The sequence below is a fragment of the Cryptomeria japonica genome, chromosome 2, assembly GCF_030272615.1.
Source record: "Cryptomeria japonica chromosome 2, Sugi_1.0, whole genome shotgun sequence".
NCBI classification, from domain to species: Eukaryota; Viridiplantae; Streptophyta; class Pinopsida; order Cupressales; family Cupressaceae; genus Cryptomeria; species Cryptomeria japonica.
In genome coordinates, this window is record NC_081406.1 from 304545279 (window position 1) to 304563921 (window position 18643).

General features: G+C 34.1%; 1 protein-coding gene across 1 annotated transcript; it reads right to left on the reverse strand.

The window, feature by feature from the left end:
- Positions 1-12105: 12105 nt before the first annotated feature.
- Positions 12106-16669, reverse strand: LOC131873628 (protein DETOXIFICATION 16-like). The gene is made up of 9 exons (XM_059216607.1): positions 16191-16669; positions 15048-15592; positions 14743-14829; positions 14582-14638; positions 14237-14475; positions 14014-14132; positions 12901-12987; positions 12606-12672; positions 12106-12415 (listed from the first exon to the last, which is right to left on the reverse strand). The coding sequence occupies exons 1-9, from the start codon at positions 16491-16493 to the stop codon at positions 12411-12413; spliced, it is 1509 nt and encodes a 502-aa protein (XP_059072590.1). The 5' UTR covers positions 16494-16669; the 3' UTR covers positions 12106-12410.
- Between the last annotated feature and the right edge of the window lie 1974 nt (positions 16670-18643).

An 18643-nucleotide genomic window follows, 5' to 3' on the forward strand; every position in this document is an offset into this window, starting at 1 on the left:
TACATTGGAAGACACCTTCTGCAAAACATCTATGGACGTCAAAATTAACTTTTTATCTTCACTTTCTAATTTTACAAGATCTTGATTGGCTTGTGCATGAAGAGAAACAACATTAATTATTCTTTCGGTCGGAGACATTTGATTGAAGGGTTTGTCAAAACTGATATTGAACTGCAGAAAACTCCCTGAGCTTTGGATTTTTGTAGTGTCAATCTCCACAAGTACCAGAGTCTCTATTCCCTTACCCTTATCTATATCCGGTTCATCCTATTTCTCCTTTTCCCTCTGCTTGGTCTCAACTGGTCTCGATTTAACCTCTTTAGGTGCCTCCTGTGCACCGGTGTCACCACTTGGTGCACCATCCTCTACCTTTGTTGATTTATCTTTTTCAGGCTCAACCTTAGTAGTATCCAAAACTTGTTGTTCAACAACATCTTGAGTATCCTCTTCCTTATTTGCATCATATGTCGGAGGATTTACAGACTAAGAAGGCTTGAGTGCATCTTTGTAGAGAGGATCATTCTGAATAATTTTTCTCCATATTTCTTCAACTCAAAAACACTATTTGCAAAGTGAAGAATGATTCTCGTATTTGCCCTTTTAACTTTGCAAACCCTAATTTTACTTTGAAATAAATTCACCTCAAATATTTAATCGAATGCCTTGTTTCACTATCAGATGCCAAAATTAGCCATTTGAGTTTCGGATATCAACTGAAGCTCAGTTTCTACCATCTATAATCCATCGACTACAGATCTCACACAAGGGTACTGCAAGATTTGCATTGGTTTGCTTCCCCCTAAGGACAAAAGCCCTAGTTACCAGATGAATATTCTGCACCATATTTAGGTACAGATCCATTATATGCCTTAGATTCATCCTTCTTTACCCACATCTTCTTATGTTGATCTTTGATCTCATCAACCTTTGCCTTTCCCTTTTCATCTGATTTGTTCCTATCAACCGGAGAACTGTTTTTGCTTTTGTAGAATTTTGCAATGTGACCAGTTTTGTTGCATGCTCAGCAAACAACATTATTCTTCATAGGTCTGAAGTTCATTTGATTATATCTTATCCTGCACTGTTTAGAATTATGTCAAAACATTCCACAAGCATAGCATCTTTTGTTCTGAAAATTATTCATCACAACTCTACACACATTTGACTTGTGTCCAAAATTATTGCATATGAAACACTGGCCGGTAAAGGCGGAAACATTATTCATGTTGTTCATCATATTGTTATTGTTCATCATTCCATTATTCATCCTACTTCTGCACTGACTCGCCATATGACCAAATTTGTTGCAAGTAAAACATCTACCATCAAATTTATGAGCATTAGTTTGTCTTATTGGAGGATTCTTGCTCTTCTTCTGATCAGGTTTTGCATTGCCCTATCCAGATCCAGAGGATTCACCTTTCTCAAATCTTAGGCCACACATATCCTTTTTGTGTCTCTGACTTTTCAGCATGTCATCAAGCCTTGCTGACCTAGCTTTGAATTTGTCTTTGTATTCATTGGCAGTAGCAAGTTCATCCCTTAAGGTAGCAATTTGTCTTTCAAGCTCTTGACCATTATTCCTTGATTGTATCAACTCAAGCTTCAATTGATCATTCTCATAGGTAAGCCTGAAGCATTCATCAACTCTTTCCTTCAGTGATTGTGCCATATTTTCCTCATTCTTCTTTCGATCCTCAATTTCCTTAGTCGGTCTTATCAAAATGGATTGTATCTCATTCTTCAAAGCAACATTCTCTCTCTCAATCGTGTTAGCCTCATTAGCTTTGTCTTGGTATTCCATGATCTGATCTTATTTCTCCTTCAATTTATCCATTAATTTCTTCCTCTTTTCTCTACAGATACTTGCTTGATCCTTCAACTCACTAATGAATTCATCAGTAGCATTCAGATTCTTCTTCAGGGTACAGACCTCACTTCTGGCTGCATTAAGATCCTCAAGTGCCACATTGAGTTGTCTCTAAATATGGAATCCATTGAATCAATCTCTCAAATCTTCCTCAAGCAGTTAAGCTTCCTCATAGGAACTAGGTTCTGATACCAATTGTTAGAATCAAAGATCACTGAGAGGGGGGAGTGAATCAATGATACACTAGAAGTTAGAACCACAAACTTATTCTGTATCCATGGGTTAACAATGCATAACATATAAGAACATAAACATGCAACAATAAATACACAAATCCACAACACTAGAATTTTTACATGGAAACCCAGAAAGGGAAAAACCATGGTGGGGATGGAACCCATAATATTCATATACTGTGGCCAAGAGCATAAATATTACATAGATGGGGAATGCACTTGCATTCAGTTTCACTGCCTAGAGCTCACTGCTCAATTACAATTGCTCGGAAGGCTACAACCTTTAGGGAAGTCTCACTGACTTACAATTTGATTACAATGAGGAAATATAATGAAATGAACTCTTAATTAGCATCTGACTATACAAGAATGAGTTCTGGTTAAGCACCGGATCTCTGACTATCTTCGCTCTGTTGAATACTATGTTTCTGTCTCAGTCAGTTATCAGATTGAATCACACGTGGAACTGTGCTCAATCACATAAAAAATAATCGCCAAACCTCTAACATACCAAAAATCAACCGCCATATCGATCTTATATATCCAGTTATAACACAAAAGCAATCTCCTTCATGTTGGCTTCAAGAGATGTAACATGTAGCTCCAAGTTGACTCTAATCTCGAACAAAACATAGCACTTGACCAAAAGGTTATAATCAGACGCTTCCTAAAGGTCTTCCCAATCACCAAGATCATAGAAAAAATCACCAAAAACACCACAATCATCGGAAATCATTTTGAACCAACACATTACCGAAATACCATGTTTTACCAGTTAACACCAACTTCTAGATACGATGAATTATGACTGCCGGATCGAATCACCACGAAGATTTTTCATCAATGACAACCATAAACCAATATGCAGCTACTAGAAGCCACCTGAAATCACCGAGTGAATGTCAATTGCCAACACTTTCCTTAAGAAAGCCAAGTGTTCCTAGATTAGTGATAAAAAGAATTGCCTTTGACCGTGTCCTGCAAACAACAAATCAGTAGTTTGTGTCTTTTTTATCTCTTCTTTTTTATGCTTTGGTCTTGGAAGAACAAGGTATTAGTAGTTTTAAGGGGTCCTTGACAAGAGGGGGAAATTGCACATACAAATTTACTTGAGCAACACAATCAAACATTAATGGATCAGTTCAAATAGTTAAGATGGAAATTTAAATGACATGCAGATCTAATAATTAAAAAATCATATCTACTAAACAATTGCAAATGCACTAATGAATAGAGCGAATATGTCAAAGTACATAGCGATTTAGATGATTAAGTTGTTGTGCTACCTCAAGCTTGTTGTTACACAGAACGGATTCACTGGATCAGTTGGCATATCCACTAAACGCTAAATGTATTCACCGACTCACATGAACAAATCAGAGCAAATTCACTAGAATTTTCAAGCAAATATGCCTATTCATAGAGCACATCCGTTGATATAAAAAGAAAATCTGTTAGCATTGTCATGATGATGTTTTTGGCATTCGACCAATTAATCTGCCAACCTGTTTAATTTAAATTAAGTGAACTGTTTAATTTAACATGTGGATTATGAGAAAAGGGTAAAAGAGTTCTTAATTAAATAAATGATAAAATTTATTTAATTAAATAAGATTAAGGGATTAGATGGATACGCAAAATTAATTAATTTAGTCAATATTGTAAAAGAAGTAGGCTTTAATTAAATAAATAAAATAATTTAATTAACGACTAGACATTAGAAGAAGTGGGAATTAATTTAATCAAATAATGATGATCAAATTTAGGTGTCTATAATTGTATTTTGGTTTTATATCATAAGACAACAATTTATGTATTTTTAAGATAGTTTATTAATTGATTGAAAGCTATATAAGCTACAATATGCATGCTAATAATAATAATAATAATAATAAGGAATACTAATGTTGTCATTATCTCAAATATTAGATTATCTTCAAAGAATTTGTGAGCATTTTTTTCCTTCATTGGAAGATTGAGAGGCAAGGACCACTTTCAAAGCATTGATTTGACTGCATTTCTTTTCTTGTTTCATTTATGAGTGTGCAAAATATTTCTTATGTGTTGTGAGATTATATTTGATATAAGATAGTTCACTAATTAAAATAGCATGTGTTTGATCAAGATTGATAAAGTTGTAGATTTATTTTAGTTCTTTATTTTAACTATTTATGAGAATGCTTATGGCCAAAATTACTTTGTGATAGTTCATGTAGCTAGAGTTGTCTTATGATAGTTCCTATATAGCCATTTAAGTTTCAATTCATGTCAATTCACAATGTTGTTAAATAGATTTAACGAATAAATTTATAATATTTAGAATTTATTGATTGAACTACGTTGCATTTCATCAAGCTTATCTTATTAATCTCAACCCTTGAGCAAATTGCCATTACACCTTTCACAAATTTTATGCCTTAGATTGACATAGGGTGAACTAAACCATTAAAAAAAAATCAAACTGTCGTCCAAGCATAGCACCAACAAAAGAATATTCAATTTTGTCCCAACAACAAGATCGAAGGTATTATATTCAGCATGATGCCTCACCATATCATCCTCTTTTTATAGGTGTATAGGTTTTTCTTTTTCCAAGATTTTTTTCTCATGTCCTTTCAAAAATTTGGCGATGGATGTCTTTAGGGTTGGGTTATATAAATTCTTTTCATTTGTTGAATTACTTCCTTTTGCATCATTTTGAGTAGATCTCCCAATAGTCTATTGTTGATTCATTCTTTTCATAGTCCTCATTTCTATTACCCGTAGCTTCTTCTTTTCTCTTTTCCTTTGCAATTACTTGATTTCCCTATTACATTTTTGCATAGACCTACATCATCATGGACCCTCAAGCTAGTAGAAAAGGTGGATCCAATACCACTATAATGTACCTTTCCAAAATTTTCAATAAAAAACAATTACATATTTGCAACATAAACAACATTTTTCGTCAAGTTATATCCAAACATGAACAATTAATCATACTCAAATAACACCAATAACTAGCTAGATAACACATAAGCTTACACAAAATAATTCAAACTCTAGTCGAAAATTATATTGATTATAGTCTAATAACTATAGCAAAAGGATTGTTCTGACGGTATATACAACAACACATAACTATAATTTTGCAACAAACAATTCTCAGATGAAAAACTAAACTTCCCTACAAATACTTAAAGCTATAATGCACTCATTGAGTGAGAATGCCCTCAATAATGAAAGGGTTTTCATCGTTTGATTCTAGAAACTAATGATTTTTCATCCACTAATTACTTTCTCCTATGTATTTTTGTCCACAAAAGAAGTTATGGACATAAAGTGCTCCAAAAGTGAAAATAGCATCAACATGGATCATCTCAAAATGCAAAGTTTTCATAATTTTATATTTTGCAGCCCAAAAGAAAAAACTAGTTGGCCTAAACCTGAATTAACACCAAGGTCAAAATTTGAATTCTACATGCTATATCACAAATTGTCCTTAGTATGTCTTTTACATGTTACATCACAAGTTAAGCTTTCAAACTTTCCTTGGGAGGTTTGGAGTTAATCTTTCCTTCTGACTTGCCATAGGTTTGGTGGTAGCTTCAGACCTTGATCCCTAATAGCTCCTTGGCATGTGTCAGGTAGAAACCCTAATAATCAACCTCCAATATCTCCTTCACATCTCCAATCCTTGACCTCCAATAGGTTCTTGACGTTCATTGGGCAATCCTTGAGAATATAGTCTTCCATTTGGTTTTGAAAAAGGGACATAACAACTTGGCCTTATTGACATTATCCACAAGGGTTTAACTCTTTTAGCTAAGTGAATTATAAGAGTTATAGAGGAATGAATCTTGAAAAGTCTTTCTTATTAGTGTATTTCTTCTAGTGCTTCTAGTGGTTGTAAAGATTAGGAATATTTGGGGGTCCATTCTATTCTCACCATGAAGTAACATGTTTAGATCCAAGGCATGTTTGTGATCAAAAGCATATGGAAGTCTTGGGAAGATATTAAACAATGACTTCTATTGAAAGGGAATGATTTTCATAATTAATTAACTACCAACTAGCAATCAAAGTGGTGGTCTCTTATGATCAATTACCAGTAGGCCACTTTCTTAAGGTCCTTGGGTTCAAACCGTAAAATTTATTAATAGAGGAACTAAGAGTCTTTAAAACATTTTTTAAAGGACCACCAAATCTATTGTCTTGAATTGAGGCCAATTTGAAATACAATTTTCTAAGTTCAAACTTTGAATCATTATAGGCTATTATTGATTTTATTCTTACAAAAGTGTTACACAATATGTGGGTAACGAGTTTTAAACCCCAATGGAAAGATTCAAAATGGTATATGATACTCCATTTCATAACTAAAAACCTCACAATAAATATGTTTATCTCTCTAATCATCTACATAATATGCAAAACCTCAATGATAGATGGGCACTAAAATCTTCAACTAGCTCATAGCAACACAAATTTCACATTATTTGGTTATTCAATCTTGAACCAAAGCTTTCTCCTTTTCTTGATATATTTTATAATAGGGTCTCATTCGAAGTGATTCATTTTGGGATTTCCCAATTCCTTTTATCCTTTTTGTGGATATTAAGAAACTCTCAAGCATCTTTTCTACTTTTTTCTTAGAGACTAGTCTACTTGAAATTAAACTCATGACTTCTTTAAGATTTTCAAACCATATCCTTTTTCTTGACATATGATTTTTTGAATAATTTGCCCATAATTTTTCAAATTGTACCTAAACATGGCATCATGATTTTTAAGTGAAAACAATATTCAACATTTAAAAATATAGAAGTTTATTTATCTTTTTAAGAACTATTATTGATATTCATTTTACACTAAGCCCATGATTTGCTCTAATTTTCTTAATAGATACAAGTGCAAGTTAGTCATTTTACTCATCTACAAGTTATTCTTGATTGTTGGGGTGATGGACCTTATATGGTTGCTAGAGTTCAACTAACTTATCCTTCTAATAAAGGTCAATCCCCTTCTCAAGGATATCATTATAGGTATAGTCGTAATGCTTGTGGGCATGATAGCCATGATTATTAGCCACCTCAACACTAAGCTCTAGGTTAGAATGCTCAGAGTTGGTCTCAATAATGTTTTCCACCTTCTACCTTCTCTCAGCCTTATGGAAAGGGTGCACTTGATTAATAAAATATAACAATATGTTTTCTTGCCTAACTTTGGTGAGAATGAAATTCAACCACCAAATAGAGAACAAATTAATGAAGAAGGTGCCATTACAAGTTGAGAGACAATTATATATAGGCAAGAACCTCTTGGTATTAGGGACAAGCTTGGTGATTGTGACCCACCCCCACATCTTGCTAGTTCTATAACTCTTGTTGCTTAATACTTTATTTTCTTCTTGTTGTTCTTCTTATCTATTTTAATATGTTCATTTAAGGTAGATCACTTCGCACTTCCCCCCATCCCTAGCCTCCCCACCTTCTCCACATCTTCCCTTCTCACCACTATTCCATTTGGGGCAACTAGGATCAAGTATCTTGTGTAGACTTTGGGTGTGATTAATTTTAACCACCTTTTTTTGTAAATATGGTGTTATAGACCTTTTTTATACAAAGCAATGTATACGACACTAATTCAAATACACACACACACACACACACACACACACACACACACACACACACACACACACACACACACACACACACTATGATTTATTAACAAGGTTATTGCTTCAAGACATAGGGTTAGACTTGTTTACATTGTTCACAAATTAAACCAAGTTATACACTATGATTTATTAACAAGGTTATTGCTTCAAGACATAGGGTTAGACTTGTTTACATTGTTCACAAATTAAACCAAGTTATACCTTTCCTTGTATCTATTCTTGTAGCCATTATAAATTTGACACACCTTAGTGGCATTTGGTGAGGTAATAAAAACCCATGTAGTTTATACAATCCATTGTCAAATAATTAATCAATTGTTAATATTTATGCAAACACTTCAATCATAATTGAACCATTAAACAAGGTTTAAAGTCTAATTTTACATCAAGATTATAATTCAAATAGGACAATTAGAGATATCACAAGATGGATAGTTGAGATCTAACCCTACTAAAAAAATGAAATCAATTTCAAAAATGGTTCATGCCTTCCAATGTGAGGGAGACATGGAACTTTGAAGATGTAATTTAGTATGTAAGTAACATCAAATATCAATGCGCATAAATTCTATAAGTGGTAGGACTTTTACATGGAATAAAAGATAACAAAATACATCTGTTGACTTGATTTTTAAGATAAGTAAAAAACCAATTATAACTTATATAACTTGGATTGAATGTAATTAAATTATTATTTGGATTGCTATAGCCTAGAGTGTCTAACAAAGAGTGAATAATGTTGGGATTAAGGTGTCTCAACCTTAGACTCCAAACATGCTTATTTAATTATTTATTTTATTTTCGCCCACCTTGGAAGTCTTAGTGTTTAGGGAACTAGTGTCATAGGTTGCTATGTTGAGACTATGTCAAATTTCTATTATGACTACGAAGGTTTTGAGTTCAGTGAAAGAGTCATGGAGAGTTATTTTTTGGCAGCTTGCATTTATGGTTTGAGTTCACTTTTGACAAGTGGTGTGAGGTATGCAATACACCTATTTGGTCATGGGAACTTCTATGTTGTACTTATATTACATTTGGCAAGATGACCATTATGGAGGTAGGTGTTGTTGTATTGGAAGTTGCTATGTGCAACATGTCATGGGATTAGCAAGGTGTTGTTTGTAACACACCTTACGTATTGGGCCTTGAAGATGCTTTTGGAAACCTTGGGTGCATACTTCTTTGTGTTGAGCTCTATTTATGACGCCTTAGTTGTTATTTAGTTAGACAAGTTGGTTATTTTTAACGCATTGTTATGCTATCAGAATTCTTCTTGAATTCTCTGTTGTAGCTACCCTTGAAGAGCATTGGCTCTATGCATTGTATTGTAACTATTGGTGTTGCTGATAACACATTTGAGTCTAGATTTTGAAGTATGGGTTTTTTCTAAATAAGGTTTCCCAGATTTTGTGGTTTTAGTTGTTTAAATATGATTTTATATGTTGTTATCTAATCTGCAATAGCTTAAGAGTTTGTAAGAAATTTTTGCATCATCTCTCTTGCTAGATTTAGCATTTGGAAGTGCCATTTTGCACTTTGGCTTCCTTTCAAATAAGACGTGTTATGAGAAAGTTGTAGAACTTGTATAGATGTTTGAGTATTTTGATCATGTAAATAATATCTAGGAAGGATCAACATGATAGTAAACATGTAATAGCTCATAGATAATGGTATGACGTAAAATTCTCTCTTATGAGATTTTCTCTTTATTTATGTTTTTTCAAGTCAAATATGATTTTGTTCTCTATTGATTGTTTTTTTTTTGCTCGACTACAAATCGTATTTTAATTACTAAACATTTCATTTGTCTAAAGACATAAAAGGCCAATTCTACTTTAAACACTATATCTTAAATACATTTATAGTGTGATAGTGAATTAATTTTTATTTTTTTTATCGGTAAACGACAGAGCCAAAAATTTCATATTATGCAAAAAATAAATAAGATTACAAAAATGATAGAATACTTCTGTCCAACCATTAACAATTTTAGCAAATTTGTTCTAAGATAGATAGATTGCCAAAAAAAAAACCCGAAGCAGTCCTAAGCAATAATGAACCACAAAACTTATAGTTCTCAAACCCCAACAACTTCCAATAGCTACTACATACCACAAGGGATCTTAACAAGTTTATCAAAATAGAATTAGAAACTGGAAAAATTGAAATTTCATTTCACCAGCTCCAATCAAAGGCAAAAATCTTGATTGAAGCATAGCTAGCCTCCAGACCGAGCACGTCCACTTCCTCGCGGTAAGCCCTTGCCTCTGCCTGAAACACCCCTCCTCCCACGACCTTGACCCCCATGTGATGCATCTCAATCATCTCCGCTTGCAGACATACCATCATGCTCTAGTTTTGGAGGGAGGAAGCCATTTAATTTGGCAAAATCTCTAAATTCGTCCTCCCTATCTTGGTTTTCAAGTTCATCACCCAATAGTTTCCATTTTAGATACCTAAATGTCATTGTTGCGAAGGCTTTATGTTGCAAAAGGGTAGGGCCTTTGAGGTCAAGGAGGAAAGGATAATAATTGAAGGTCTCTCCCGGGACTAAGGGAAGGATCATATCCCCTCGTCGAGGGAGCCCAATTCCATGGATGACATATTTAAGGACTAAATCCAAACCCACCAACACATCTTCTTCAAGCAATTGAGCCATCACCTCCACCTTGGGAACCTGGTTATCAAGCAATGAGGCCACAAATCTTGATGAGATATGAGAATTATCCCTCGGGTATTCTTTCCTGCTCAAGTGACCATGGCCCAGAATTAATTTGACCGCCAAGATTACCAATGGCTCTGTTTTATGAAGAAGTCTTTTGAGTCTCTGGTCCGAAATTTCTTTGAAAGAAACTTGGCGGCTCAGGTAAGACAGGGAGACAAGAGTATCTGCTCCAAAGCAAGATATAGGTTCTGGGAATGCCCTTACAATAAAACCAAAAGGGTCTACCATTTTTAAGCAAGGACAGGAAGAACACGCTCTCACACCAGCTAACATAAGCAAAGAATGGAGAAACACAACTTTGACAAGACAAGATAGCAGAAATAAGCCCTGACTCAAACAAAAATAACGACACCCAACAATCTCTTTCCTACCTACCATCATTTATGAGAATTGCCCTGAATAATAATACCAGGGAGGAATGACGACAATAATTCATTTTCCAAAGTTTGGGTTTTTTAAAAAGTCCTTAGTACTATGCCACGAACAATTATGGCGGTGTCCTTTTCATCTTTGAAGAATATTTGATAGATTGTGGTGACCTCATCAATCCTTCTTGAAACACTGCAATGGACGGGTCTATTCTGGCTTCAAAACGGCAATACGAATTGACTAACACGCATGTTAGTCGCGCGTTTTACACCATCAATTTTGCAATAAACGATTGCGATTAACTAACACGTCGCTATCACATTGTATGAAAGGTCCGTTTTAGAACCAGAATAACCGCGGCCCATTGGAATACCAGATCATTTAATGATGTCGAACATTAATAACCGCCCATTTGAAAAAGCATCCATCATTTTAGAAAATTTCTCCTCCTTTTTAGCGAATGTCTTATCAAAATTAGTTGTGCGTTGCCAAAGAAGAAAGAGCAGCTTCCAACTCAGTAGCTCTAGCGCGACCCTTAGATCAGCGGGTAGATGGCATATTTTGAAAATTGGAAGCTCGTTGTGAAGCTTTAACGGGTCAATTCATTCAAATTCAAATTTGAGAATCCATTCATGAGAAGGCACCCGAAACGAACAAGAAAACAGATGGGAAACATTAATGCTTGCTGATGCCGTTGGAAGTACTACCCATTTAAATTAGAAGGGCCATTAAATGTTTAGATCATCAGCCCACCAACTGAGAGCAACCCCATCAGACGCAACCTTAGAAAGGGCATCCGCATCAGTGTTAGCTTCCCTATAGATATGCTTACAAGAAAAATTATCAAACGTGGACAAAGTCGCTAAGATTTTTTCAAGCAGAGGTTGCAGCCTCCAATTTGGGGAATTTGCTGATCTAGGTTCTTAATTCTTCATTTGGAGCACTCCATAAAACCTAGCAAAAGAGCTTTAAATTCCTCAATGTTATTAGTGTCTAGAGGAATAGGCACGGGCAGCTTGACTTTTATAACTCCTCTGAAGTCTCTGACCACACATCAGATTTCAGAAGAACCTAATTGTGAATTAATTTTGATTGCATGTTCAAATTTATTTTTATAATCAAAAAGATCTATAATATATAATTTTACTTATTAAAATAACTTCACTAATAGAAAATCAAATTGAATTTTACTAATAGAACATCAAGTCATGCTAGTTACTTGAATGTAACATCCCTCGTCTAAACATATATTATAAGATTGCCAATGCTAAAAAAATCTAGAACATTCTGAATGTTTCCAAAAGTATATATTTATGATACAAACATTTATGATATGAACATTATACAAGAATTGTATCAGAATTTTCAACAGAAGGGCTTGCCATTCACTTGCAAGTCGCAAGTGACCACTCTGCAAAAGTGATGCTGCTTTTTCCAACTCCATAAAATGGCATTGTTGCTACATTTTAGAGCTCAAGGTAGCCAAAAATCAAGGTGAAGTTTGAAATTTGACTACAAACTTGTCACTGTCAAGGTCGATAATTTTTATCATCCTGTTTGATGACAAACGTTCATAACAACAAGTTAAGGATATTCCATGACAATGCATCAATTGATTTTGCTACAAACATCAAAGCATTTTATTCCCATATATTTTATCTCACAGAATTTCTTGTTTTCAATTTTGAAAGGAACTTCCCATAAGGATAGCCTTTTCTTATAAGCAGAATAAAAAGCACATACCTTTATTGTTTCTATCAGTAACCTCGGGTAATACTGATGTAAATACTCTTTCTCTTGCATTTCTTGCCTGGCAATAAGACAACCAACGTTGTGAGTAAACAAAATAGGTGTATTTCTATTCAAAGCAAGAATTCATTCTAATGGCCGAATCAAAATAGATTTAGTTTCTCTGTCCTATACACCATCATTGCTCCAAAATAGATAAAATTCATGGGTTCTTTCGTATATATACTAATAATTGTTGGAATTTTTAAGTCCATCCTTAAGAATGGATAGAGTCATTGGAGCTACTCACTTGTTGTTCCCAGTCTGTACATAAAGTTATCAGGAACAGTAAAACTGTTTGTACAAAAAGGCCACAGGTAATTCCAAGCCAGAGTCCCTGAAATACCCATAAAAAATTGGTATAAGCAACAAATTAAAATATTAAGTATTCTTGTAAACACTACATTTTGCCTCTATTCTTGTTAAGAGGAGACATTTGGAGGTTTCTTTCATATTTATTATTTTGGTAATTGTATTATGGTATTATATGTTATTATAATAGTCAAATTTGTGATGGAAAATAGTTTGTGTGAAACATAGGTAATGAAGTGTAGACAATAAGATATAACATGAAATTAACTATATTTTTAGAAATGTGTTATTGATCATTTATAGTACAGTCAAGAAAAGTGGCTCTGGAAAATAGTTTGTGTGAAGCATAGTCAACAATTATGTGACAGTAAAATCTAGACAATAATATATAATCTGAAGTTAGCTTTATTTGTAGAAATGTGTTATTGATCATTTATAATACAGCCAGTAAAGCTTGCGATGAAAAATAGTTTACATGAAGCATAGACAACAGCTAAATGACAATGAAGTCCAGACAATAAGATATAATCTGAAGTGAAGTCGATAAGATATAATCTGAAGTAAACTTTAATCCAAGAAATATTATCATTTATAACATTGTCAAGTAAAATTTGTTATGAAAAATTGTTTTCGTGAAAAAATTATGTGAAAATGAAGTCTAGACAATAAGATATAATATGAAATTAGCTTTATTCTCAATTTGAAAAATGAACAGATTATCATTCTCAGTTTGGTCTAGCCGATTGGACGCCAGAACTAGGATTTCAATAACTGTTCTACTTTCAGAATGCAAGGTTTGTATCCTTTATCTGTCAAAAATCTTACTCTGACAGGTTCGATTGACTTAATTTTTTTATCCTTTCTGTCAAAAATCTTACTCTGACAGGTTAGATGGACTTAACTTTCTTTATCCTTTATCTGTCAAAAATCTCACTCTAACAGTTAAGATATGCTTTGTTTCTTTTATCAAAGTTTGCATCTTTAACTTAAGCATTTAGAACATAAAATTCAGAGCTTTGTAAGTCAAATCAACGAGGGAAGCGTAACTAACCTTGCCACCAACATGCAGTACAAAGGCCAAAATGACAGCTATAGGAATGGCAACCAGATAGTATGCTCCAAGATTAGCATAAGCGCCAATTTTTTGCCACCCACATCCTCTAGCAATGCCTGAAATGTTATTTTCAATCAACCAGAAAGTGCTGTTATGATATCATGACTTCAAGATAAAAATGTTTGTAGTTTCCACTATGACTGTACAGAGTAATCTGAACCTGAAAGAGTGCCTTGAATTGCATCCAAAATTGAGCCAGCTGCCAGTAGAGGTATCATGCTTGCAACATAATCAATGACCTTCTTTTCATTGCTGTAAGCATAGCCCCATACATTTCGTATAGAGAATAAAAGAGATCCTACGATGAGTGCCTCCATGATTGTCATAAAGAACACTACATACACTACCAAACGGGCAGCTTGTGAGCGTCCAGATCCCAATTCATTTGAAACTCGTGTACTGCCATGCAAACATCATGAAAGTGTCTAGCTCCTAGTATATCGTTTTTGACTTGAATGGGATAAATGACTAATAGGTTTACTAGTTAGCTGTAAAATGTACTAACCTTGCAGCAGCAGCAAAACCAGAGGGAACCATATAGGCTAGGGCAATAGTGTTAAGGCTGCAAAATATCAAAACTAGCCCAGATAACAACAAATTCGAGGCAATAAAATGTCCTTATTAAGATTAATTCATAACTAAAACTCTCACATTAAACATACATACCAGATTGAAAGAACTGATGTCTCAAGTTTTGGATTGGGCAGCCGGCCTGACAAAAGAATAAGCATTTCAAATGACCAATACTCCAAGCTGTGACAACCATGAAAACAAAATAAGTTTAAAAAAATATTCTGGTATAATCTACCATGCTTTATTAATAACTTGTGTGATGAACAATAGCGGATCTGTTATATTTGCCAAATTGTTCCTCACATGCTATGAAATTTGAGTTTTCGAAAGGGTTAAAAGGAAGTAGTACACAGATAACTTGGATCAAATTTTGCGGCTATGAGATGAAAGTAGTATACCAGATCATCAGTGAAGATGGAATTGCAAGCTTGAGAAAATCTTTAATATCATGCAAAGCCTCCCTTGTAAAGGACGTCCATGTCCTCTTGCATTCAGGTGAAATTTTAACATATAGTAAAACAAGTGCCACATTGACCCAGTTGGAAATGCTGTTTGCCAAGGCAGCTCCTTTATTACCTAAACCAGTTTTAAATACCAGAGCCCAGCAGATGGGAACATGGAAACACAAAGTAATTGCGGAGCATAGCATCATGGGAAAGACAATGCTTTGTGTCTGGAGATATCTTATAAGGGGTAGAAGAACTGCATAAGCAAACAGACTAGGAATCATCCATCTGGCAAATTCCCCTGCTTCAAAAGATATTAAAGGGTCCTGCCCACATGCAGTTAGAATGTTGCCCATATATGTCCACACCACAGCCACCGGTATGCTTACACAAAAAAGAACAAAAATTGCTCTCTGCAGATGAATCCCAAGCAGATGGTATTGCTTTGCCCCATAGGCCTGTCCACATAGTGTTTCTAAAGCACTTCCCATTCCCATCTGTCAAAAATGAAGAGAAAAATTTGTTGGTCTTGCATGCAACACTTCATCCATGACTTCAAAACAAACTTAAATCTTCACTGTTGTGAATTGTGCAACCCCATTAAAAATAAATACCTTTTTAAGTATTGTGCTTCATGAACCACTTATTATTAGAGATATCTCATTCAACAATGCATGTTTATCAAATATGGGTTGCAGGGGATGGCTTATGTATAACACAGAGCAGTTTGATGTCTTATGATTCTACCCTTTACGTGGGCAAGTTGCTAGTTCAAGATATATGGAATCATGTACATTAGGACTCAGTGCAACTAAGCATTTAAGGACAACAGCCACCGTGGAAGGAAAAGGGTCCAACTTCTGAGATAATGCTTTAATTTTTCAAGTTCTATGGAATCATGTATGTTAGGACTCAGTGCAACTAAGAATTTAAGGAAAACAGTCCAAATTCTCCGATAATGGTTTTAATTTTCAACTTTCTATAGATTTTCCCATTTTGGGAGGTTAAAAAGGAAAAGAATCTGACAAAACTACTCAAATTTTTAACGCTTACAATAAAAGGAAACCAAAGCAGAGCGAGGTTTTTTTATTCTACCAGTAGAGTGAAACCAGAGACATTTGCAAAGGAAGTAGCAATAGATGCACTAGAGAGAGCAAGCTCCCCTAAATGCCCCACCAGCATAACAGATATCATCCGCAAGCTGTACTGTAACAAATTCACTGACACCATAGGCCCTGCTATCCAGCATTGTTTCTTTACTTCTTCCCATACTAGAGCTTTACTGCACTTCCATTCATTCTGCTCATCTCTAAATACAACTGCTTCCTCCTTGGCTATAAGTGGCTCCAGCACATCATTCTCATGCCCATGGCCACGAATTGAATCACCTCTCTCCATGGTTGATCGAATGGGTGGATTACAGTTAGCCTACTTACAAGCTCGATTGAATGTTTATGTAGAAGAAAGACGGAAAAAACAAAACTAGTCTTCCACAGTATCAACAGTTTTTAAATTAGCATATCGAAAATGAAGTTGTTGCCGTGTTCCACTTTCCGACAGAGTGACTTATGAATTTATCTGATCCCGAGACATGAAACAAATGGAGAGAGAGTTGGGGATACAGATGAACGAAGACTCATTTATGGGGATGGCAGTATGGTCAAGATTGGGGGTTAGAATATCTGGGCATGGTGGTTTATTATTTTTATTTTTTTAATGGATGATTTTTTTATTTAGAGTCGAAGAGGTTGAAACATTTTTGGTTCAAATTTGTTTAGGGGAGTCTTGTACTCATTAAGATTTAATCAGGTTTAAGAACCATTCAACTTCACCAACAGATCAAGCATCTATTGACAAATTTATGATCTTGTTAAGACTTGATCAGCTTAAAATTTTTTTTTATCAATTAAACTAGTTCATTTTTCGCCCGTTCTTATTTGGAATGGACGACCTCTTCGTTCAGATCAACAGTTGGAAGATCTCCTTAAAACATGGAAGACGATTGAATACATTTCGTCCGTTCATCACGTTTGACTGCTTTCTGTCATCGCCGTCCCGTCGGTTGTATTTATGTTTTCTAATTCATTCTTTAGTAACAGTCCAATGCTACACGTAACAAGTATTCAACGCAGCTTTGCACACGTAACAAGTATTCAACGCAGCTATTTCAACAATTCCATTTTATACATATTTTGCAACCAGAGTACTAGGAGTGTCTCCTACGCCGAGCTATGCCCTCCATATTTTGGAGACATGCCTACCGACGACTTCAATATTTAGAAATATATTTGACAGGGTGCCCATTAAAGTACCGATCATCTAACTAAAACAGGTGTGCATAAATTTGTCTTCTGACTTTATGAACCATTGGGGATTAGACACTTATGTCCGGATAAATGAGCAATTAGGAACTATCTAGCCTTTGGGTGATTTCAGGACTATAGGAGGTTTTAAGAATATTAGGCATGAGAAAACTATTGTGATGATTTTTAAAATTTAAATAATTTGTTTTTTTTTTTTGCTTTTAGCATTAGGGAAAATATGTAAATATTTTAATAAATTATTTAAATTATTTAATTTTCTTAGAAGTGTTTGATGAATTCATAAATACATAAACGGGGTTTAATATATACATTTTGATTGGGATAGTATTTTTTTTACAACCTAATCACATTGTCAATAATGATGCAATGTCATATTGGGTGTTGCAAAATTTAACTTGACACATTTTTGTCTAGATAAAGCTATTTTTTTATTAAATTGTGTGTAATTTTTTGTATCAATGTTTCGGATCGCACTCTATGATCCATCATCAGAATAATGAGAGAAACCAAAGTTCCCTCTTTCAAAGAGTTTCAATTAGTGATAAGAGATTTATCTATACTATGGATTGTGGAAATCTCTTATCACTAACATTTTTGTCTATCAAGTGGAAACATATTTTAGGTGAGTGAAATTTGTGCTATTGTTTCAAATAATTTTACATATTTGATTTTTTTAAAAGTATATCTATACATTGCAATAATTTAAGAAGTTTGTTTATAAATCCATATTGTCAGTGTTAAATATTTTAAAGTTATCTTTGGACAACTTATCTATTTGATTCAAATACTACCTCATAAATTTATCACATTTTACAACTTGACCTTGTCTCTACATAACAATGAACATGTAGCACACCTAAAAATTTAATTCGTGCACATATTTATTTTTAAGTGACAAGTTACCTACTACATTTCTTAACAACATGAATGTTACTATGCATGTAAACATTGATATATCGTAATCAACCTTGCACTCAATAGAATGTACATATTTAGACATAAGCAAATGTTATGCTATCCAAAGGTAGATGTTAATGTAAACTCCCAATCAAATTGATTTAAATCTAAATTTAATCTTAGTAGATCGTTTTATAACACACCTGAAATATATTTTGCATTCTAGAAAATTGAAACAATTAATTCAATGGTATACTCATTTGTCCTAAGAAGTATAAATTTAACTTAAGAAGAACAATTTCAATACTACTACAATTCAAGTAGCAC

Coding starts and splice junctions, on each gene's coding strand:
- LOC131873628 (XM_059216607.1), bottom strand. CDS start 16,493: ATGGAGAGAGGTGATTCAATTCGTGGCCATGGGCATGAGAATGATGTG. Junction 15,593..16,190: donor TCTCTGGTTTCACTCTACTG/GTAGAATAAAAA, acceptor CATTTTTGACAG/ATGGGAATGGGAAGTGCTTT. Junction 14,830..15,047: donor CCATCTTCACTGATGATCTG/GTATACTACTTT, acceptor TGGTTGTCACAG/CTTGGAGTATTGGTCATTTG.